The following is a 22,034-nucleotide window of genomic DNA, read 5'->3' as shown; positions in this document are numbered from 1 at the left end:
AGCAGAAGAAATCGAAACCAAAGGCAAAACTAAACATGAGGACTTGATCATGAGGACTGGTTTTTATATCGCACCTTTCTGCCTTACTTGAACACTCAGAGCATTTTATTGTAAATGTCATGGTGCTGAGTCTGTGGACTCAGTGGTTTTGATTATTATCTTATGTTTCAGGTTAATTCTTGTTAGGATTTTCTTGTTCTGACGTTTGATATTTGTTTTGTATTTTTGAGCTCCTTTTGTTCTGTGTCTCTGTGCCTTTGCTGCTCCCACGTCTCTGTGTTCCCTCCCTGTTGCCATGTCTGATGTCTTGTGTTAAGCTCGTGTTTGTTCATACCTGTTGTATTTGCTGTTTTACTTTGATGGTCCCTGTCCTGTGTGTAGTGTGTCTGGTTTTGCTTCCCCTTGTCTTGTCAGTTCTGATTTCTCCCGGCTTTGTTTCCTTCCTGTCTCCCATTCCCTGATTGCTCCTGTGTGTATACAAGCCCTGTGTTTTCTTCTGCTTGTTACTGGTCCGTCTGTTTCCTCCGTGTTTCTTCCTGTGTCGTGTCATCCCGTGTTCCACCCTGTATGTTTTCCTGTCAGTTACGGATTCAGATTTGTTTGTTAGATTGTCCGAGTTTAGGTTTGTTCTTAGTTCCCGTCTGTCCCATCTCTGCTCTGTCTGTATTATCACCTCATGTAAATAAAGCTCACTCATTGCATCGTCAGTGCCCCCGATTGGGTCCCTTTCCCTTCAACCCCACACGACTGCCGCCGCAGCTGTGACAGTATATTTTTTCTTATTTGTGAAATTAAAGACAATAAGGAGAATCACAAAACAACATTTTTAAAAAATGGGGAAAAAAATAAAATAAAATGCAGGTCCACTAAGAATACTGTTCCACAAATGGAAATACTAAAGCTTTTATCTGTTTGTGTATTAAAGATATCTGTTCCAGGTAATACAGGTGTGGGGGTGACAGGAATGTGAAAACAGAGGGCAGGGCAAATCCTGTGGTTTAGGCCCATACCTGAACTCCAGTCATGTGTTAAGGAATGAACAACTCTGCTGTAATCCTGGATAGTGATATATCAGTGTTGCTATGTTCAGGAAGAAGGCCCTCTCTCCACCAGCTCATAAAAAGACCAAACTAAACCCACACTACTGTAACATTTACTACATCTTATGTGTAGAGCATGCAGGCGGGGGGGGGGGCTTTCGGTCTTCCCTGACAGCTGTACAATTTAACAGCAGACATGTTGATAGTAGGTCAACTGGCTGCTCTTGTAATCCTCATTCTTCAGAGGTGGATCATCACAGCTGCGGGGCTGACTCATGCGCCGGACGAGTTAAAAACCGCTGGAGCGCCAAGAGAACAAAGAGTCTGCTGTGGGACTCCGCTGAGCACGTCTCCGGAGCACCGGCTGTGAAATCTAAATCTGAGGATGATTATGGAGCACAAAGGACTGCTGCTGGTGCTGCTGCTGCCGGTGTTCAGCCTCAAAGGAGTATTTTGCGCAGTGGTACCATGGACGGAGTTCAGTGAAGCAACGGTAAGATGGCAGGTCGTTTTGTGACTTGTTTGAAAACTTCTCTAAAAGCAGACCTTTTTACTTTATCTAATCAGAGAGTCCTTATGATGTGTTTATAGATGTCTCTTTATTTTCCTGCCAAATTAGTTGATTTATCGTGGTCGCACATGACAGCTTTGTTGTTTTCTCACACATGCACAGGCTTATTTGAGGCAGTACGGCTACCTGAATGAGCCCATCGATACATTGGACCCTCGTTACCTAGAGGAGGTCATTGAAGGCCTCAGGTAAAGTAGATTATTGCTATTTCTACAGAGAACACACTTCCAGTAACATCTGCTGTTAGATCAGGATCTGTTAGAGCGATACTCCCTACACAGGATGTGGGGTGGAGTGTTTTTTTTCCATTACTTTACAGATATTTGATTTCCTTGTATTCATCAGTGTCTTCCAGAGAGTGAATGATCTGCCACCTACTGGAGAGTTAGATGAAGCCACACTGGAAGTGATGAACCAGCCCCGCTGTGGTTTGGAGGATCCTTTCAACAAGAAATTTCACAAGTACAGAGTGATGGGTGAGAAGCAAATTGTGTACATCGGTGGTTTTAACATTTACTTGCAACTGTTATACAAAATACCCAGCCAGTGTCACAATTTCCTGATTATTTTGGTTTGTTTAGTTTTTTTAGTTTCATAAAACCACGAGCAGCAAGACATCAGTGTTTCTAGTATCCTGAGGCTTTACAGTTAAGAATATATGTATATTACACAAGACAAGCTGTCATGACCGGGTATAGTATGATTTAGTACTCGTTTGTTAACTTGTTACAGCTGCAGATTAGCATTAAAAAGCTGGATCTTTAAAGGCAACAGCTATGACGTTAGTTTAAACACACTCCTGAAACAGGCTTTTCCATGCAGTTTCAAATTCATCCACTCTACTTGAGGAGCTGACAAAATGCATTTTCAACCACCCAACTCTCCACGCATAAAGTACATAAAGTCTTGATTTCGGTTTCATTATGATGACTTAGAAACAAAATGTTCTTCTCTTTTAGGCCGCTGGAGGAAAAGGAGCTTAACCTATCGCATCTACAACTACACTCCTGACATGATCAAGTCAGACGTCAGGAACGCCGTCCGTTCTGCCTTCAAGTACTGGAGCGATGTGGCGGCTTTGACCTTCAGAGAGGTCGATTATGGCAGAGCCGACATAAAGATCTCCTTCCATAAGAAAGATGGATTCTGCTCTGTCCCATTTGATGGCCGTGGTAAGTCTTGTTTATAAATGCATGTGTCACTAGGTCGTCTGTGACTGGGTTGCTGGGACTGTGACTGTTTATTTGCTCTGGGTGCAGGTCATGTACTGGCCCATGCTGAGTCACCAGAATCGGGTATTGTCCACTTTGATGAGGATGAGTTCTGGACTGAGGGAACATATTATGGCACTAATCTGCGTATTGTAGCTGCTCATGAAATTGGCCATGCTCTCGGCCTGGGTCACTCTCAGTTCAGAAGCGCTCTGATGGCACCGGTCTACTCTGGTTACCGTGTCAACTTCAGGCTGCACTCAGATGACGTGAATGGCATCCAGGCACTATACGGTGAGTGTGTCGAGGGGGTCCTGCAACATGATTGGTGCTGTTACTGGACCTGGGCTGTCGATGTTGCACATATACAACATTTGTCAGTTTAAGGGTGATGATTCTGGGCTCTGATTGCATATAAGAAAACATGCAATCGTCCTAAAATGTTTAACTTATCTGTTTAAGGCAAACGCATCATAAGCACGTTAGCCAGTCCCACAACTCCAGACAGTCTGGTTCCCACAGTGAGCAGCCAGGGGACTGAGAACATCCCTGATCCCTGCACAGCAACACTGGATGCGATTATATTAGGTAAGTTATCGATCAGTGTTTGCTAGACCAGCTAACTTTACATTAGGCCATCGAAATTAGTTTAAAGAATGAAACTTCAATATACCAAGATTACAAAGTCACCATGAGTTAAAAGGGTTAATAGATCTTGTTATTCAGATCGTTTCTCATGAATGGCTGTTATTATTTGTTCAATCAGGTCCCTGGGAGAAAACCTTTGCTTTTAGTGGTGATTATGTGTGGACTATCTCTGACCTGGGACACAACCCACCTATAAGAATTGACAGACTGTGGAGAGGCCTCCCAGGAAACCTAAATGCTGCTGTGTACTCTCAGCGAACCAACAAGACATATTTCTTAAAAGGTAATTTTAGTCCAGTCAAGCTACACTTCAGTTACCCACCGCTCTCTGGGTCGGAATAGTCAGCGTAAAAGGTTTGTGCTCTTTCTGGTCACAGGCAATAAAGTGTGGAGGTATACCAGTTTTGTTCTGGACTACGGCTACCCCAAAGAGCTGAAAAGGATTCCCCCTAATATCGATGCAGCCCTGTATCTGAAGAAGAACAAAAAGCTTGTCTTCATTAAGGTAGCTATGAAGAGAAGCACTTAAACATGCATCTACATCCACACCTTCTATTCCTCATTGCCTCATTTGTTTTTTTATTTCCGTCACCCTGTGTAGGGATCAGAGCACTGGCAGTGGGATGAGCTGAAATACAACGACCTAACTTTCTACCCCAAGCCGCTCAGCATGCTCTTCACTGGAGTGCCACCCGCTCCTCATGCAGCCTTCACCTGGACCAATGGCAAAATATACATATTCAAGGGAGACGACTACTGGCGAGTGAATGAGCAGCTGAAAGCAGAGAGAGGCTATCCACTGAGCAAGAAGAAACGCTGGATGCGATGCTAGTGCTCCACCATCAGGGGGCAGCAGGTACCAAAAGGTGTGAAGCACAGGGCATTTACAAGCCACCCTAACCTCAAGAGCAGCAATTCATCGTAAGTAATCACTGACCACATTAATGGAAAAGCTAGTGTGGGAACCTGTACCCTCGAGAGCAGGTTTGTGTTTGTGTGTCTCTGAATGCAGGATTGTGCAAACTTTTGTATTATATGATCCTTGAGAAAAATCAAAGCTGTTTTGTTTTTTGTTTTTTCCATTTAACATGTGTGTTGGATTAGCTGTCACTATACACTCAGTAAGACGTAATACGATGACGGGAACGTGCACTTTCTGGTCAGTTGTGTTTATGGACTTCATTGCGTTCAATGAGTAACACTGGTCTGCGAGAAAAGCACGAGACACTCACTCGTTCCCTTGTTTAAAGTGAAAATGTATCATTTTCTACGAATAAACAAGACATAACATCAACAATAAAACTGCGTCTCGGATTGCTCACAGCATCTTCACAACAGTTGCTCACACAGCCACATTGAAAGGACAGAAAAAAATATTTACTGTGATGAAAGGGCGGTCTGTCTCACATTGTGTCTGCAAAGAAAAAAAATCAGAAAACTGTGCGAGCGCCATGGCAACTCCAACCAATTGCAGAGTAGGAAATCCTCCCCATGACCTCTTTATTGCCTATGAGAAATCTGGTGAGTAATGCCGGCAGTGTTGCTAAGAGCCCGGAGAGACAAACAGTCTCAATAACTCCCCCCCGACTCAAGAGACGACTAAAAACTGCTTATTATTAAACACATTTATTAATCTTTGACACTTCTATCAACAGGTATTTACAGATTCGGGCAACACGTGTGTAGTCACTGCAAAAAAAGATCCCAACAACATCTGGATAATTATTTAAAAATCTACAGATCAACAACAAACATGCTTTGTTTTTGTTTAGTTTTTTCTTCTTTTTTTACTTAGCGCTACTAAGGTACTTGAACTTTATATAAATTAAATTATAAAAAGTGGACTCTAAATCACCGCCCATTTTATTCTGATGGGAGCTACATTGCAAAAACAGAAAGATCACAGAATTTGTTAGAGTTCTGCTAGAAGATCCCGCTAAAGGTCCCAGCAAAAGGTTTTTTCCTCTCTCACATCATTTAGTTTTCACTTCACTTTGTCTTACTCCACACAGCCAGGTCCTATACTTCACTTTTTCATCATACTCCATCTGAAGAAATACACAAAATAAAATTTACTGTGATGACAAGACCTCCCCCCCCCCCCCAAAAAAAATCCTACGACCGGACGGGAAAAGGGTAAAACAGGTAATAACACGACACTTGATTGCGATGACTAACTTCTGAAGTACAGTACATGTAATGTCAAGCATTGCTTTGTGATGTTCACTATCAGAACAGAAACACATCTGTCTTCGAGGCTCATTGGGCTGTTATGTGCTCAGTGAAGAGTGGAAATGGTCGACCTTTATTTTTGTTCGTGTCTGGGGTTTTTCTTGTGTTTCTCTGTGAAACACAGAAGTTGCAGTGGTTTTAGCCTCATCCTCTTACATTCTCCAGCAGCGCTGTGTTTTGCTGAACACCTGCGACCCACTGAGGAGAAAATCAGTTCAAGGGCGACAAACACCCCATGGATAGAAGAGCAGTTATTAACTTCTACTCTACATTAGGAAGACACAGTTGGAGAACCAGAGTGCATTAAGTAGTCCCTTCTTATGTTTGTGCTGCTCAGACCCTGACGACTGGCGTTGTGGCTGTGAGGGGCACCGTGGAGCCAGTGTCGTAGTCCAAGTCGATCGTGGTGTGGTTGGCGGTTCCCACGCTGCTAAGGGAAGTGCCGGTGCCCATCTGTCTGTCCCGCAGACTTTGCAGGTAGCTCTGAGGAGAAGAAGAAGAAGAAAAACAGAGAGATTAGCGAAGCGAACAAAGAGCTAGAAAAAAGTCCAGCGTCTAACGTCTAATCGCTACCGCACGCGGCATGTTTGTCACACTGACCGGTGCCAGTAGATCCCCAGCGTAACGTTTCACTGGGGTGGGTTTACGGCGGTAAGTGCCTTCCTGCCCACCTGCCTGCTGTCGCTTCTTGGCGTCTTTCTCTCGGATCCGCATCAGCTGGACTCTCTTCTGTCTCCGACTGATGACAACTATGAGGTGAAGGGAAAGTTCGAGAGCAACTTTTATCAATTGTGAATCGTGCTTGAAAAATGTGAGTCTATATTTATGAAAGTAATATGAGAAAAAAAAATTTAATTTTGTGAAAGTAAAAGTTTGCTATTTTCACTTCATGCGGGAAACCTAAGCTTGAAAAATTCCAGCAGTTCAGATTTAAATGATTTCACACAAAAAGGTCAGAAGATGTGATGTGATCGCCAAACTTTGCTTTCATACGGAGAGAATACTTTGATGCTAAGTTTAAGCCTTGGCTTGATTTGATTCATCGGAGGAATGAAAGCGCCACGCTTACCCTCTGTGTGTGAGAAGCTGTTGTCCGTCAGTTTCCACTGGACCAGCACTCCTATGAGGCTGAGAGCAGGCCAGATGCCCAGAATGACCCAGCTGTACCAGCAGAGCGCCTGTCCGGGTGTGAGGCGCAGGCATTCATACACGTACATTCCCAAAACCAGCATCTCCACAAAGTAATCGGCACACACTGTCATGATGGCCGCCCCAAACACAGCGGTGGACAGCATGGTGAACATCTTCTGCCACTGCAGTGTCAGCACGGCAAACAGCATGCCCGATCCCAGAAGAGCGCCCAGCGGCACCCACAGTGTGGTAGGTGTGTAGAACTGCTGAGTGACCAGCAGGGCGGCGAGAGCCAGGAGGAAGCCGAGCAGCAGGCCCGTCATGAAGAGGCCGACGCTTCGCACGAGCATAGTGACGAGGCCGCACAGGAGGCCTATACCGAGGCCGATGCCCGCGCTGGCCTCGACGCTCAGCTGCGTGTCCAGCACGTGCTCCTTGTGGCACAGCAAGAAAATGATGACCGAGCCAAACATCAGGCCAGACAGGAACATGACAGCTTTGAAACACCGGTAACCTGGCGGAGGAGGGCACACAGGAGAGACGTGTAGTGAGGAAATTAGAGAATGAAGAACTGGAAGGAAACTAAAAATGAAGTTAGGCCAATATATGACCAGAAGATAAAAACAGCAGACTGCACGTGCGCCTGCAGTCTCATGTTGCCCCAAGTTTCAAATTCTGTAAGCCAGCAGAGATCCTCACCAAAGAAGCAGTAGATGATTCCAAACAGGCAACACATGGAGCAGATGACAGTAGGGATGACATCATACTTCCTCTCTATCTCCAAGCTACAGGCATCTGCCATGGCTGACCCTGCCCCCTCAGAGCTCAGTCCAGTGGGATCCGTCATCGTGTTGAACTTTGAGGCTCTGGGACAGGCTGAAAGTCAGGATAAGGAAGGCGGGGACCGCTGTGGGCGTTATCTGAAGTCCATCAGAGCAGGTGTGACTGCAAGAGAAGAGAAAAGTGCCGATAAAACAAGGAAACCTAAGAAAGGGTGACCGTATCCTAATCAGTGAAGCGTTTTTAATGCTGATTAACACTGAAAATAAAGTAATTCAAAAGTAGGGTGTTAAATCTGTATGTTGCTCTGTATGTGCAACTCTCACTGCAACTCAATAAAACCCTAAATGTTACAGTCAAACATCTCATTCACTCGCTCCGCTCATATGCAAGCTCAGATCTTCCTGAAAAGGAATTTTTATATGTCAACAAACTCTGGTTTCATGGTAAAGGAATTATGTTTCTTCACCACGTTTTACCGTCTCATGAAAACCACTCTTCTACACCCAATTTTTTTAACACTAACAGATTGTGTTTTTAATTTTCTCTCCCCTGAGTAATTCACCCTTTCCTTAAAATAAATAAATAAATCACCAATCGTTTCGTGGAAAACAAAGGCACAGATTTATCTATGGGCTAAATTGGCCTGAAGTCCACTTTTGTAACTGCAGGCGACTGTTAATATTTCCCCACCACCTTCTCTTCTACTCTGTTATAATCTCTTTTCAGAGGAAGGGCACCAACAAGCACTCTTAAAAGATTATATATGCTATTTAAGCTGGCAGGCCTGCAGATCGCCACAGAGGGCTGCAGTGGGGCTAAAGACTTATGGGTGGACTGCTCTTTCTGAGGCTGCTGGCAGGACTCCTGTATGAGCTCACCGCAGCTGAGATCCGATTACAACTAACTCACGTTTCTACTTGAGACACTCAGGAACATTCGGTGCTGCCTTTTCTCCTTAATAACCAGCTCCTCTCTTTCTGTCCATCTTTACCTCACCGTGTTTCACATCGAAGTTCCCCCACCTTGCAGCTGTTTTCTCTTTAACTCTACACACTTCTTCTATCTGTTCCTCAGACAGAAGAATGACTAATTTGGATGTCCTGCCTAAGAATGACTTTACATGGAAAAAATGAACTGGCCACTGGAAATTTCTCTTTTCTTTTGCAGTCTCTCACAGTTCTTCTGCCTTTTTCCCTCTCTGCCCCTCTTCTTTCTGTCACTGAAACTGCAAAGTCCCAATTGTGGGTCACAGAAGAAAAAATACATGATCAGTGCAAGTCTGCTGGGCTTCCCCTGCATTTTAAAACTGATTAATGACTTAAAGATATGCATATCTTACTTTTCTCATAATAAAAAACCTCATTCTCAGACTATAATGACTCCTATTTGTCAGTTTCTTCATTGGAACAGTAAACCAAAAGGAATAAGCTGTTGTGCAAATAGAAAGATTGCAAAAAAAATGTTTGTTTGTTTTTAAAAAGTAATGAAACCAAGCTGTGCTCTCTGTTGACTACAGCAGGACAAATAATAAAAAGGAGAAAAAAAACTTTTCTAACAAGAATGACTGCTGCGGGCCAGATCTCTGTTTACAATCATGACTATAATCTTCACATCAGCCCTTGCCAGCTTACAATGAAGGCCCATACTCAGCTCTGGGACGCAGCTATGCACAGAGGTCCGGGCAGCATTGGTGGATCAGTGCAAATATGACAGCTGGTGGGCAGAAAGGGTGGTAGTGTCTTTCTTCGACATTTTTGCATTCTTTGTATGATTAAGGGTTAATGCTACCTCCTAAAATTCAGAGTAAGCACTAAATTTCGAGCAGATGTTCGCGTCAGTGTGTTGTGAAAGAGGTTTAGAAGGGGAAAAAATCCCTTACTGTTAGAGGCTTTTGTTTACCTCCGGCTGGGGAAGTACTACGGTCTCCCTCCTCGTGTTACCAAAGGTGCAGTCATGTGAGAGAAGGGGAAGGTTTTGTATATGCGTGACTCTCTTTAGGTGTCAAATGAATTTGAATGAAGAAAGTTGGCTGATGCACTTTATTTATGAATAGAGCTGACTTTTAGTGTACACTCAACTCAATGTTAAACCCAGCTGGTTTGTGTCAAAGACTCTTTGCATTAGCTGGTGTTATTATGACACCTGGTCAGTGTTGATATGAAACAGCTGCTTCAATTTTGTCTTCTTTTTTTTTTAACAGTTTTTACAAGTTTGATGGCTTCTTCATATTCCAGGCATCGTTACTCCTTTAAATTAGTAGAAGACTAAAGTCCTGGGTAGGTAACTGGCTCTAAACAACTACAGCAACACCAACCTGAATAATGTTTACCACGAAGATTTGTGGGCCGTTATTAAATATTATTACTTTTATAGTAATTCCTGTTATTCCACATTAACAATATTCCACATTTACACTCACAGGCCCGACTCTGAATGAACACTTTGTCGTCTTCTAATTAGGTTTAGTTAAACAGCAGGAGGACGGCGGCGGCGCTAACACGAAATAACAACCCAGGCCTCTTCCTTTCTCTCACATATCTGGTTACTGTTGGATCTCATATCTTAACTGCTAAGATAATGACTTAATTCACTCTTAAACTAGAGATCAGCTCATATTTCAGCAGGATTTTAACAGTAATCTGCCTCAGCTTCACACACATATACACCCATGTTTTACTCCCATGCCTCTGCCTCATGCTCCCTTTTCGTCACAATGGTGTCTTATGTGTAGCAGCCTTGGGAGTCATTGCCGCTGTGGGAGAATAGAGCCATTATGGGGCAAAACAAAGACTCTGAGGCCCATGCTGTGACCTCTAGTGGCACTCGGAGGAAACCATGCGAATGAAAAACGAGACCGCATAAAGATGACTGAGCGCAGCAGCAAGGACGCTGCTACATCCCAAGTCGTTTGCTTTAAGAGGGGAGCCAAGTATTTGCCTTCAGACGGCTGGTAAGTGATGAAGGGTGGTCCTAAACTGGAAGACAGAGCTATCAGTCTTAACGCTTGAACTCCCTGGAGCCCCCCCGCCAAAAAAAAAAACCTTACAATGCAGAATTTTCAACAAGCTGCCTGGCAACAGATTCATTAGAAGTCAACTAGACTTTGAGTCTGCAGCCACACAGGCAGCTCTCCGAGGCTGCACTTTGGCCTGGCAGCGCTTTGAGTCAGAAGGTAGCATCACTGGTTTTCCCCCATGCAGCAAAGTACTGCAAAAAGGTTAATGAATTCAATTCTGACGACTCAGTGGAAATTAAAGTGAAATTCGTTAGTTTTACAGCAGCTATTTGGGAAATTTTCAAAATATGACACCTAGATAAGCTAATAATAGACACCAACACATACACAGGACCACCAGCCAGGGGGAGCTTGGGTGTAGTTGGACAAAAATGGGCCTTTCTAAAAACCTTTCATAAGAAAAGCCTCTTTTTAAATTTTCCTTATTTTATTTATATAAAGACATAAAGAGGTCAAATAAAATTTTACCTTGTCTTCCTATAATGCAAAAAAAACAAACAAATCACCCGTAACCTTAAATCTACATTTAAGGTGAAGTATAACACCTACCCTTCCTCATGGAGGGTCTAACAACAGAGAAACGCATCAGGATTTTAGGGCATTCGTGCCCGTAGCCTGAGCAGAATAAGAATGAGTGAGGACGAGCTATTTACTATCCCCCCGCATGACAGGAAGAGCAAGCGGTGAATGGAAATTATTGCTGTGCTTACACGGTGGAAAACAAGGGCTTTAAGCAACAGGTTAAAAAGCTTGACGTCAGAGGTAGACAACAATTTTCAGTGTAATCATGCGACCGTGGTGTGCAGCGCTACAAGGTTAAGTTACTTTAGTAAGTGTTAAGTACGTATTTTATAAGTTTACTTTACTAGATTTTCTGGGGGGGAAAACTACCCAAAGCTACTTCTGTGCTTACATTTGATATTCGCTGTATCACTGGATATAATGCTGCTGCTGCAGCTGCTGCTGGCACCTTGTTTACATACTTTGAATTAGGCCATGCGTCATCAATGAAAGTAACTCATTAGAAAACAAGGCCGGAAAATGCCCTTCATATAAGTATTCTTATAAATGCTTACCATGTGTCTCAAACTGCCACTCAAAAATAGGCCCATGCATCTGTTGCTTCTTAGATAAAACATCCCAAAAACTGCCAGAAGCTCCGCTGTGACAAACCATCAGCTAATCCAAAGTGTTGCAGTGTGAGTACAATGAGGAATTAGCAACACGAATCAGATTTCTGTAGCTTCCCTTCATTAGTTCACACAGTAAAGTCCACAATAGCTTTTAACCCTTTAAAGCACCTCAGAGTGCAGGTTTTTGGTTCCTTCAGTTTTAAAAAGTCTTACTGAGGCAGACAGTGTAGCTCCTTTTATGAACAGGCCTGAAAGTTTCTGTACTGATCACACTTACAGTTATTGCTCAATCAATTTAGTTTTTACTGGAGAATCTCATATCATGAATGCCCTGAGCTTTGCTTCTTTCTGGCTCCATAAATTTCTGCGCCTCTGCTGCATGTCATTATGTCGTCCCTCCCATAATTTTATCTTTTTCCTCTTTGTCTTCTCTCTCTGTTGTAGTCTCTATTGTATTTTCTCTAGTCTCTTCTGTTTTGTCTCCATTGAGCTGGATCGGCCGCTCCCAAGTCTGCTTTTGCTGCAGATTTCTTCCAGCTGAAAACAGAAAATAGTTCCATTTCTCTTTGGGATATTGCACCATTGGAAGGTTTATACTTTACAACATAAAGTGCCCTGAAATTACTGTGAAATGCAGCTTGTACAGTTTAATAACTCTTTTGCACTTCATTTCCCTCCCTTCTTTGTGTCCTGTCTACCTCTGCACTGTTAAAACACAATGAACAAGTAATAATTCAGATCCCTTCTACAAAGCTCACTGAGCTCACACTCAGTATCAGCTGCAGCGCTATTGGAATAACGTGTTGTCCTTGGGTATCCTCCCCTTGAACACACCCAGCGGGGTGCTGTCCTGAACAGCACAGATTTGAGTGCTCAGCTGCTGGAACAGACAAGGCTGACTAAAAGTTCCCCACATAGCTAATGCGGGTGTGTTTAATCAAGGGGGTGGGCGTGCGCGAGCACAGCCAAAGATTCTGGGAGCGTTTCTCCGACTTGACGGCCGGGGCCAGCTGAGAACTGAAAAACCTGCAGAGCTATGGCCTGGCCGTCTGACAGCTTCACTTGGAAGACCCTACCAAGAATGCGAGATGCACTGGGGTCTCAACAGTTGTTGGTATAAATTATGTCTCCTCAAGGTGAAGACCCCAACCAGCTGGAAGACTGAGTCAAGAAAATAAAAATGTGAATAAAGCGAACTAATGTCACAGCTGGGGTCTTTAAATATGATAATACATATTGTGCTAAGCACAAAACTTATCAAAATAACATCTGCTTTAACTCAGACAGAGCAAGACTTCAAATGACCCACTGCTGAGCTTCCTGCCTCGCCGTAGCAGGAAACTGAGGACCACATGAGGAAGTGGAACATCAGGTTTCAGCAGGAACTGACCCCCTGTGTTTGTGACATGGACCAAAAAGGCTATCAAAGAGCTGGATTATCAACACACAAAGCTGAGGAAAAACAACTACCTGGAAGTCAAAAAACTAGCAGTGTCTTTAGAAACCATTTCACCTGAGAAATTTGACCATTAGGAAGTTGCAGGATAGGCAACCTTATGATGCAGCGTTAATAAGCTGGTAATCTATCTGGCTCATGGGCTAAGCTACACATAACACTTTCAATTATGTCATAATGCCCCAGCTTACGTGATTGTGGCTACTTTCAGAAGGGTTTTTTGCATAGCTACTGCCATGTTTGTATGCTAAGAACTTACATAACGAACAAAGCACCACATGACAGTCAGTTTTCACTTTGACCAGACTTTGAGTCCCTGCGGGCTTTGCATTTCTTCTTCATATGCATCCGTGTATGAAAACAGATTAGTAGCTGTCACAAACTCTTGGCTGTGGTCCTTTTATTTATTCATTCTGATTACTAAGTGCCAAAAAACTAAACACACAATACACACAGAGATTTATAAACTGAGCTATAAAACTAGGGGCAAGCTATTTGGTTCAAAACCTTTAAAAAGCAGCATTTTTCAAAGCTGTTGAGGCGTAGGTAACTCAGGTCTCTCTGTGTTTTTTCACTCCATTGTACATGAATTAACAACAACTTGTTTTTAACAACTTTCCACATATCAATCCAAACTTTCAAGAGCCGTTTTAGGGCCGCATGTGAACTACGACATCAACATAAACCTAATTTTTCACTGCACAAATCTGACCTGCAACTCCCCCCCTCACTTTAAAGTTCTTCATGTGTTCTCTGCCTCGTGGTCCTGATCTATACTAAAGAGATACCTACACACGCAGGGATCCGTACATCTGTCTATAAAGAAATGTCACAAAACTCAGTGCAATCGATGCCTTTAACCAAACAGTTCAGAGGGGATAATAAACTGCCTTGTGACCACAGTCTCTTAAATGCTGAGTTCAAGTTAAACAATTTCTTCTATTTGCCTCCCAAAACTGACCCAGGTCAAAAAACCAACCTCATTTTCCACAGTGGGAGGTCCCTGAATTAGGTCATCACCCTGAGGTATGGAAATGCACATTGGCAGTATTTTCGTGTACTCTGCAAGACAATAAGAGAGCCACTAGTTGAATTTCTAATTCAGTCAAGTTTATATTTTCACTGCAAAATCATTTCCCCTGTAGTCCTGGGTCCCAATTACATCCACTTATGGCTCCCTTTTTTTTTATATGAGCAGCAATCTAACTTTTTTCCTGCTCTTTAATCTCTCCATTTCATGCTTGCCTGATTTTCACCTCAATAAAAGAGATCCTTAGAGAGCTATTCATAAAGAGGCATAAAAAAATCTGATATACAATGAGCAGCCTTTTGAAGAGAGTCACATGTCAGTGGTGCATGAGTGTATACTGTACCTCAGAGAAAAAGGTCATTAACACAGTGAAAATATACTAACGTGTAATGTACATTCATCAACTGTGCTGTGGTAAGTTACCACTGTGAGTGCACCGTATGTGCTGTAAGGAGGGGCGGGTTCACAAACGCTCTATTAACGTCTGTGGTGGGGGAGCAGCGTTTAGCAGGCTGTGTGGTGGAGTCTGATGTCCATATGTTAGCGCCAGCGTGGCAGTGTATGAGATAATATAAGCGGCTGATGAACAATGACATCCAGGCCGGAGTCTAAATATAACCTCCAATCATGAAACTTTGAAAAAAGGCCACTCACTGAAATGTAAAGAAAGCCCAGTACAGAGGAAGGGACGTCAGAGCGTAACACAGCAGTGGTTCGGACCTCTAGTGCTGTGTCTATATACAGTACGTCTGCAGCACTTCCAATGCAGCTCTGTCATTTAGAGCAGGCCTTTAACCCTCTCTGTATAATTCCAGCCTGCAATAATTGTACCCCCTACAGCGCCGTCACAAGCCGAAAATATCACACGTCCTTCATTTCCCCCCCAACCCAGCACCACCCTCATGTCACAGCTATAGCACAGAGTACTTTAAATAGTTTTTGGATGTTAGAGAATTCAGTTCAATTCAATTCAAACTATACAGCTCCGAGTTACAATAATGGCTGCCTCAAGGCACTTTATATTAAAAGATAGAGACCCTACGATACGATAATACAGGGAAAACCCCAACCATCCAATGAGCACCTATGAGCAAGCACTTGAAGACTGTGGGAAAGAAAATCTCCTTTTTAACAGGAAGAAGAACCCCCTTCAAAATTATGGTCTTTACTTCTTTAAAAGCTACATGTAACACTCAGTTTAGCTTCGTATCAGTACAAAGGACAACGGTTAGAGTGAAAGAAAATTGATGAAAACGTGATGAAATGCAGTTTTTTTTTCTGCACTGTAGCAAAGACACAATATATACCGAGCCCTGGGTTGCCCCTCATTCATCGGAGTGTAAGTGTGTGTGTGAATGTTAGATAAGGCGCCTAGCCATAGAATAAAAAGCTTGGTGAATGTGTATGTGAATGGGTGAATGAGGCTTGTAGCTTCAAGTGCTCATTCTTTGCCCTCGTAAATGTAAAGCAATAATTTTGAATAAAATCTAACTGAAATATATAAAATCGAGGGTTTATTTTCTCATATAATTAATCATTTAGGAAAACATGACTGACATAAACTAAATGTATACCAATCAGGTACATTTTATTTGACCTGATTCCATTGCATTTGATGTTTTACGTTGTCGTTATGTAACACAGTTGCATGGGAAAATGTACATGTTGTCAAATGATTTAAATCAGCATTTTGGCCATAAATATTTGTGTGCGTGTAAAGGTCCATTTAGCCCACATCTATTTAAATTGCACTCTGCATTTTTGCCTTACTTTAGTACTGAAGTTTTCAGAAATACACCTTTGCTGTAGTTTCCTAGCAGCTGAGGGAGTCACGGGTACAGAGTACTGGGGTCAAGCATGTGGCCTGACACACTAACACATATGTCTTGAAAATTTCAGAGGTGAACTTTTCTAAATAATCATCATCCAACAGCATTTTGGATGTACAAGTGTATTTGTGTTTCTTGTTGCTTAAATGTTACTTGGCAATGTGCTGTAAGACATTGCATTTGGACATTTAACTTAGATATTCCATCTTTAGCAAAAACATGTCTCATATAGGTTTGAAACTGCAGATAAATAAAGACGGGCAGCAAGTCAATGCTTTAGTCAGAAGAATAAAAACCAGCCTGTGGTCACTTTGAGAGAAAAAATGTAACAACACAGACTGTAATCTACGTCCTACCGAGATGTCAAGTTAAAGATTTAAATGTGCATACACTCACTCCAAAGAGTGTTTGACATTTTTCTGAAATGTCACCTTGTGTTTCAGTGATTTTAGATGAGCAAGCATATTTTACTAACATCAAAAAGACAAAAACCGAGACCCATGCATCCACGCTGACATCTGCAGACTGACTTTCATCAGCCCCTGCGCTTCGCGCTTCCTTCTACTCCTTCCCCAAAGCAGGGAAGGGCTTCCTCTCAGCCTGTTCAAAGGAGTTTTTAAAACCATCTGGTGCAGGCTGAGGGAGAAGGTCGTGTAGATGGCGGGGGGTGCACGGAGGGGCTGTAACTGCAGACTGTGGTCCCCCAGTAAAGACGGGACCTGAAGGTTGTCATCATACTGCCCAGAAAAACCAAGAGGCACTCCTACCCTGGATCACACAGCAGAACCACAGGGCAGGGCTCTTTGCACGCCATCCACAGACATAAAAAGATGTAACTATATAGTTATCCTTGAATGCACGCTGGGTGGATACAAAAGAAGGTAGGGTGTTGTTACAAACCACCTGTGGCTCTCACATAAAACCCGGATTAAAAGCACAAATCAGCAGCGGTTGATAACTTCAACTAAGATCTTGACTTTTATTTCTCCCCCCACACACAACTTCAGCATAACTAACATTGAGTTGTTAGCCTCCACTGATTAAAGCACATTACTGTGGGACTTTGGTGTAAGTGTCCGGTTCAGTGCGCACACAAAAAGCCTGCATTATCCCGGATCATTACGTCTTTGCGCCCAAAGGCTCCGGGATAAGTTGCATTACGTGCCTCAAGTTTAAAAAACTTTAAAAGAGGAGCAGCTGTAGAGCTTGGCATCGATCAGTCAGGATCTGGATTCAACTATAATCAGCCATCAACAGCTCTATCAGTGGAATATATGCGGCTATTGTCTCCATACGGCTGTTAACTGAATTCAGATATCCACTGACACACTTAACACCGCAGATGACATCCAGAGTAGGCTGGCATTGTGGACGACACACACACACACACACACACACACACACACACACACACACACACACACACACACACACACACACACACACACAAATATGTTTTAAGTTAGCCTAAAGTTAAAGTTACAAACTTACCGACGCGCCCGTGAGCTGCTGAAGCCTCAAACTTTTCTGTGACACTCGGCCCTGTCAGGCAGGAAAGGCAGCCAACCATTCAAAAACACAAAAGCAGCGGCGGTAGGATTCAAGGGAAAACCGGTTTTCTCTCCTCAGGCTCTTCCTTTTTTCTTCCCCTAACTCACAAGCTCCACTAACCCGACAGCAGCGGCTGCATGGTCTTGCTCCCCGTCCCTGCCTTTCCTTATGCAAATCTCTTAAAAAAAAGAAAGAAAGAAAGAAAGAAAAAGAAAAAGAAAGAAAAAGAAAGGCTCCGACTGCAGATGTGCGGACCTTCAGCTCGCTTCCATTCTCCGGGTAGAGCCTCGGTCACTCCGACCCAACTTTCAAACTAAAATGTTCAGTTTCCGTCTCAGTCCACCTCTCTGGAAAATCTTACCAGTCCTCCCTCTCTTTCACACACACAAACACACACACACACCTCCCCTCTTCTTTTCTTCACACTGAAATAAACGACACTTAAAAAAACACAAAAGAGGGAAAAAAGTTCTCCCTCTATCCCCCACCCTGAGCTAATCCCCTCTCTATCTGCATCCAGCCTCGGCAGTTTGGCCGTTGAAAAGCGGGAGGGAGGGGGAAAGAGAGTGGGAGGGTAGTGGGGCCCAGCTCAACGTTTTACTGTGGCTGCACCTGAGGGGGGGGGTTCATGTGAATGTAAGAGAGACAACAGCGTACACGTACTGCATATAGATTACAGAGTAGTGGGTTTTAAAGGACACGCTAAACGGGAGTTCATATTTAGACAACCTTTGCAAAGGGTTTATAAGTGACAAAGAATGCCTAATAAATCATTTACTATGGATTTATGGGGCATTTAAACCAACTAACTAAACCAACTTAGCAGGACTATTTGTTTGAATTAGTTACAATTACAGGGGCGTATCCAGGATTTTTTCTTAATGAGATGACAGGGTGTGTGTGTGTGGGGGGGGGGGGGGGGGGGGGGGGGGGGGCAAAAAACAAGACTAGGGGGGAGGGGTTATATTTACTCTGAAATAACCTCAGTTTGGCCAGCACAGTGGTTGTTAGCACTGTCAGTGCACACTAGGTACTGAGTTCCAGTACAGCCTGGGGGCCTTGTGACTTTGCATGTTCTGCCCATTTGTGGTAGAGATGGGTGGAACGATCCAAATGTCGATAGTATCGGACTGATACTAGTGCTATAAGATCGATACTTGGTTTCTGTCCTCTAAGTCAGTGGTCCCCAACCTGTTTTGCGCCACGGCCCGACAATATTTTCACGGACCGGCCTTTAAGGTGTCGTGGATAAAGACAACAAAATAAAACTAGTACCGGTACCGAAAAAAAGAAGATTTATTCATAACACACGTGAAAAGACCCAGGAAAACCGAGTTAACGAAAAAAAACGATACCAACCCTGAAAACCATACATTTCACACCAAAGTCTCAACTCTCGCGGCCCGGTACCAAATGACTCACAGACCAGTAGCCGTCCGTGGCCCAGGGGTTGGGGACTGCTGCTCTAAGTTCAGCATGCAGCCCACTAAATGAAATGAAATGGGGTTTTTTTATGAAAAATATCAAAATATACTTCTGTACCAAATGCAAAAAACCCCCCAAAAAACGGCTGTGTATAAAAATATGTGGACAGCCATGTCTATTTTGTATAACCGATAGCAAATTTCAATTGCAAAAGCTGACCCAAAGACTGGAGCCCGTCTGAGTTTGCATGTTCTCCATGTGTCTGTATGAGTTCTCTCCAGGTACGCCGGCTTCTTTCCACAGTCCAAAGAAAAGTGTGGGATCAGGCTAATCGGTGATTCTACATTGCCTGTAGGTGTGAATGTAAGTGTCAGTGTTTGTCTGCCTTTCTGTGTTAGGGCCCAATAATAATATCCTGGTCAAAAACAATTCCAAGATTTCTCACACTATTACTGTACACATAGTTGAGATGACTGTGTCTACATGTTGAAGTCCAAAGTGAGCATCAGAATGATGAAGAAAGTTGATATAAGTCATTTTGAATCTGTCACAGTGGTTGATGACAGACGGGTTGGTCTGAGTGTTTCAGAAACTGCTGAACTACTGGGATTGTCCCACACAACCATCTCTAGGGTTTACAGAGAATGGTCTGAAGAGAAAAAACCCCAGTGAGCAGCAGTTCTCTGGGTGAAAATGCCTTCTTGAGAAGTCAGAGGAGAATAGCTAGACTGCACCAAGCTGATAGGAAGGCAACAATAACTCAAACAACCATTTGTTATAACCAAGCAATGAGGAAGAGAATCCTGAATGCACAAGACGTTGAACCTTGAAGCCGATGAGCTACAGCAGCAGAAGACCACACTGGGTGCCACTCCTAAAAACAGGAAACTGAAGCTACAATCCACACAGGCTCATCAAAATGAGACAATAGAAGATTGGAAAATGGTTCACTGGTCTGATGAGTGTTTGAGCTACTGTGACATGCTGTAAGCAACCAGCATGTCACAGTTCAACCAGACTGCTGATTTCTGCTGCAGCATTCAGACGGTCGGATCAGAATTAGATGAAAACAACATAAAAGTGTAGATTCAATCTGCCTTGTTACAATGGCTCTGACTGTTGATGGTGTGATGGTGAGTGGGATATTTTCTTGCCACACTTTGGGTCCCTTAGTACCAAATGAGCATTGTTTAAATACCACAGTCTATTGTTGCTGATGATATCCATCCTTTTATCACCACAGTGTACCAGTGTACCCATCTTCTGATGGTTGCTTACCATCAGTAGCTCAAATCATCTCAAACACTTTTCTGTAACATGACAGTGAGTTCACTGTACTCAAATGGCCTCCAGATTTCAAGAGCACCGTTGGGATGTGGTGGAACTGGAGATTCACATCATGGATTAGCAGTTCAAAACCTGCAGCAACTGTGTGACGCTGTCATGTCAGCATGGCCCAAAATGTCAGAGGAATGCTTCCAACACCTTGTTGAATTTATGCCACATAGAAATAATGCAGTCCTGAAGACAACCCAGTGTTAGCAAAGTGACTGATCAGTGCATATCTCTTTAGTATTACAGCTGCTGCTGATTTGAATTTCTTATATATTTGCTGGAAAGCTTGATCTGTGGGAATGCATTTTGTCAGCAATAAAATAAGTATGGATACTTTCAGCTGCTCCCTTATTTCCAGTGTGGTTGCCACAGCAGATGGATCCTCATGCTTGAGTTGGCACAGATTTGACACTGGATGTCCTTCCTGAAGGAACCCTCCCATTTATCTAGGCTTGGGACTGGCACTAGGAATACAATAGTTTGCGATCCACTGACGCTGAGTTTTGTGTCTATTTCCAGCCTCGAAATGCAGATCTTTTGCATATAAGGTGAATGTGTTAACCATTAAAGCTTTACAAAAATGGTACGGAATACAAACTACAATATTTGCATCCAAAATTTAGTAGAGTAAAAGCAGAAAGCAAAACACAGAAATACTTAAATAAAATACAAGTACATTAAACCTGTCCTTCAGTAAAGTAATAATTTTTTTTTACTTAGTTACAATCTTACTGGTTCTATCCATGCTCTAATCCAGTGGTTAGATTAATGGAACTGTAGTACAATGATATTGTTTGGAGGAGGGGCCCTGCAGGGGCCAATCATTTCGGGGAGGTATGTGATACTGCAAATTTCACTAACAATCCAATACCAAGTAATCCAGGTCCAGTATTGCTGATACAAATACTGATACTTTTAAAATGTAAAGGTAGCTTATGGAGGGCAGAGCAGCGTGTCATGAGTTATGAAACGACCACATACCCCCTCTTCAGACATGCCATTGCTGCACCATATTTATTAACAATTCATCAACACAATTCATCCTGGGTCTGCCCCGGGGTCTCCTCCCAGTGGGACATACCCAGGAGGCATCCTTGTCAGATGCCCAAACCACCTCAACTGGCTCCTTTTGATGTGGAGGAGCAAGGGCTCTATTCTGTGTCCCTCCTGGATGGCTAAACTTCTCACCCTATCTCTAAGGGAGAGGCCAGGTACCCTTCAGAGGAAGCTCATTATCGCCGCTTGTATCCCGTTCCCTCCGCGAATCGCTACCTTATCGTGGTGGAGGGGTTTGTGTGTCCCAGGGGCTATGTTGTCCAGGGGCTCTTCTGGGATGATCTGATATCTTCTGTAGGGTCTCCCATGGTAAATTGGTCCTGGGTGAGGGACCAGACAAGAGTCATTCAGAAGACCCCTATGAGTAGAACATCAAAGGGACAGTTCACCCTGCCCGGGATAGGGGTACCAGGCCCCCGCCTTGGAGCCAGGCCCGGGGAGGGTGCCCAAGGGTGAGCGTCTGGTGGCCGGGCCTTAGTCCATGGGGCCCGGCCGGGCACAGCCTGAAAAAGGGACATGGGCCCATCCTCCTGCAGGCCCACCACCCACAGGAGGCGCCGTAAGGGTCTGGTGCATTCTGTGTCGGG

General features: G+C 43.5%; 2 protein-coding genes across 4 annotated transcripts; one reads left to right on the top strand and one right to left on the bottom strand.

The window, feature by feature from the left end:
• The first annotated feature begins 1,316 nt into the window (after positions 1 to 1,316).
• mmp19 (matrix metallopeptidase 19) lies at positions 1,317 to 5,571 on the top strand. Its single transcript, XM_004544998.4, has 9 exons — positions 1,317 to 1,533; positions 1,714 to 1,799; positions 1,957 to 2,087; positions 2,571 to 2,783; positions 2,871 to 3,116; positions 3,285 to 3,410; positions 3,589 to 3,753; positions 3,848 to 3,975; positions 4,072 to 5,571. The coding sequence occupies exons 1-9, from the start codon at positions 1,426 to 1,428 to the stop codon at positions 4,300 to 4,302; spliced, it is 1,434 nt and encodes a 477-aa protein (XP_004545055.3). The 5' UTR covers positions 1,317 to 1,425; the 3' UTR covers positions 4,303 to 5,571.
• Positions 5,081 to 18,176, bottom strand: LOC101477618 (transmembrane protein 198). 3 transcript variants are annotated; one of them, XM_076883956.1, is made up of 6 exons: positions 17,572 to 18,175; positions 14,201 to 14,283; positions 7,533 to 7,778; positions 6,772 to 7,347; positions 6,303 to 6,451; positions 5,081 to 6,185 (listed from the first exon to the last, which is right to left on the bottom strand). In XM_076883956.1, the coding sequence occupies exons 3-6, from the start codon at positions 7,678 to 7,680 to the stop codon at positions 6,036 to 6,038; spliced, it is 1,023 nt and encodes a 340-aa protein (XP_076740071.1). In that variant the 5' UTR covers positions 7,681 to 7,778; positions 14,201 to 14,283; positions 17,572 to 18,175; the 3' UTR covers positions 5,081 to 6,035. The 3 variants fall into 3 exon arrangements, with proteins under 3 accessions (XP_076740071.1, XP_012773037.1, XP_004545053.1); XM_012917583.4 differs by lacking the exon at positions 14,201 to 14,283 and having other exon boundaries at positions 6,374 to 6,451; positions 17,572 to 18,176; XM_004544996.5 differs by lacking the exon at positions 14,201 to 14,283 and having other exon boundaries at positions 17,572 to 18,174.
• Positions 18,177 to 22,034: the final 3,858 nt, after the last annotated feature.

The sequence above is a fragment of the Maylandia zebra genome, linkage group LG5 (assembly GCF_041146795.1).
Source record: "Maylandia zebra isolate NMK-2024a linkage group LG5, Mzebra_GT3a, whole genome shotgun sequence".
NCBI lineage: Eukaryota > Metazoa > Chordata > Actinopteri > Cichliformes > Cichlidae > Maylandia > Maylandia zebra.
This window is presented reverse-complemented; position numbering and strand designations above follow the sequence as displayed.

Coding starts and splice junctions, on each gene's coding strand:
- mmp19 (XM_004544998.4), top strand. CDS start 1,426: ATGATTATGGAGCACAAAGGACTGCTGCTGGTGCTGCTGCTGCCGGTG. Junction 1,800..1,956: donor GAGGTCATTGAAGGCCTCAG/GTAAAGTAGATT, acceptor TGTATTCATCAG/TGTCTTCCAGAGAGTGAATG. Junction 3,754..3,847: donor CAAGACATATTTCTTAAAAG/GTAATTTTAGTC, acceptor TTCTGGTCACAG/GCAATAAAGTGTGGAGGTAT.
- LOC101477618 (XM_076883956.1), bottom strand. CDS start 7,680: ATGACGGATCCCACTGGACTGAGCTCTGAGGGGGCAGGGTCAGCCATG. Junction 7,348..7,532: donor AATCATCTACTGCTTCTTTG/GTGAGGATCTCT, acceptor CTCCTCCGCCAG/GTTACCGGTGTTTCAAAGCT. Junction 6,452..6,771: donor CAGCTTCTCACACACAGAGG/GTAAGCGTGGCG, acceptor TTCACCTCATAG/TTGTCATCAGTCGGAGACAG.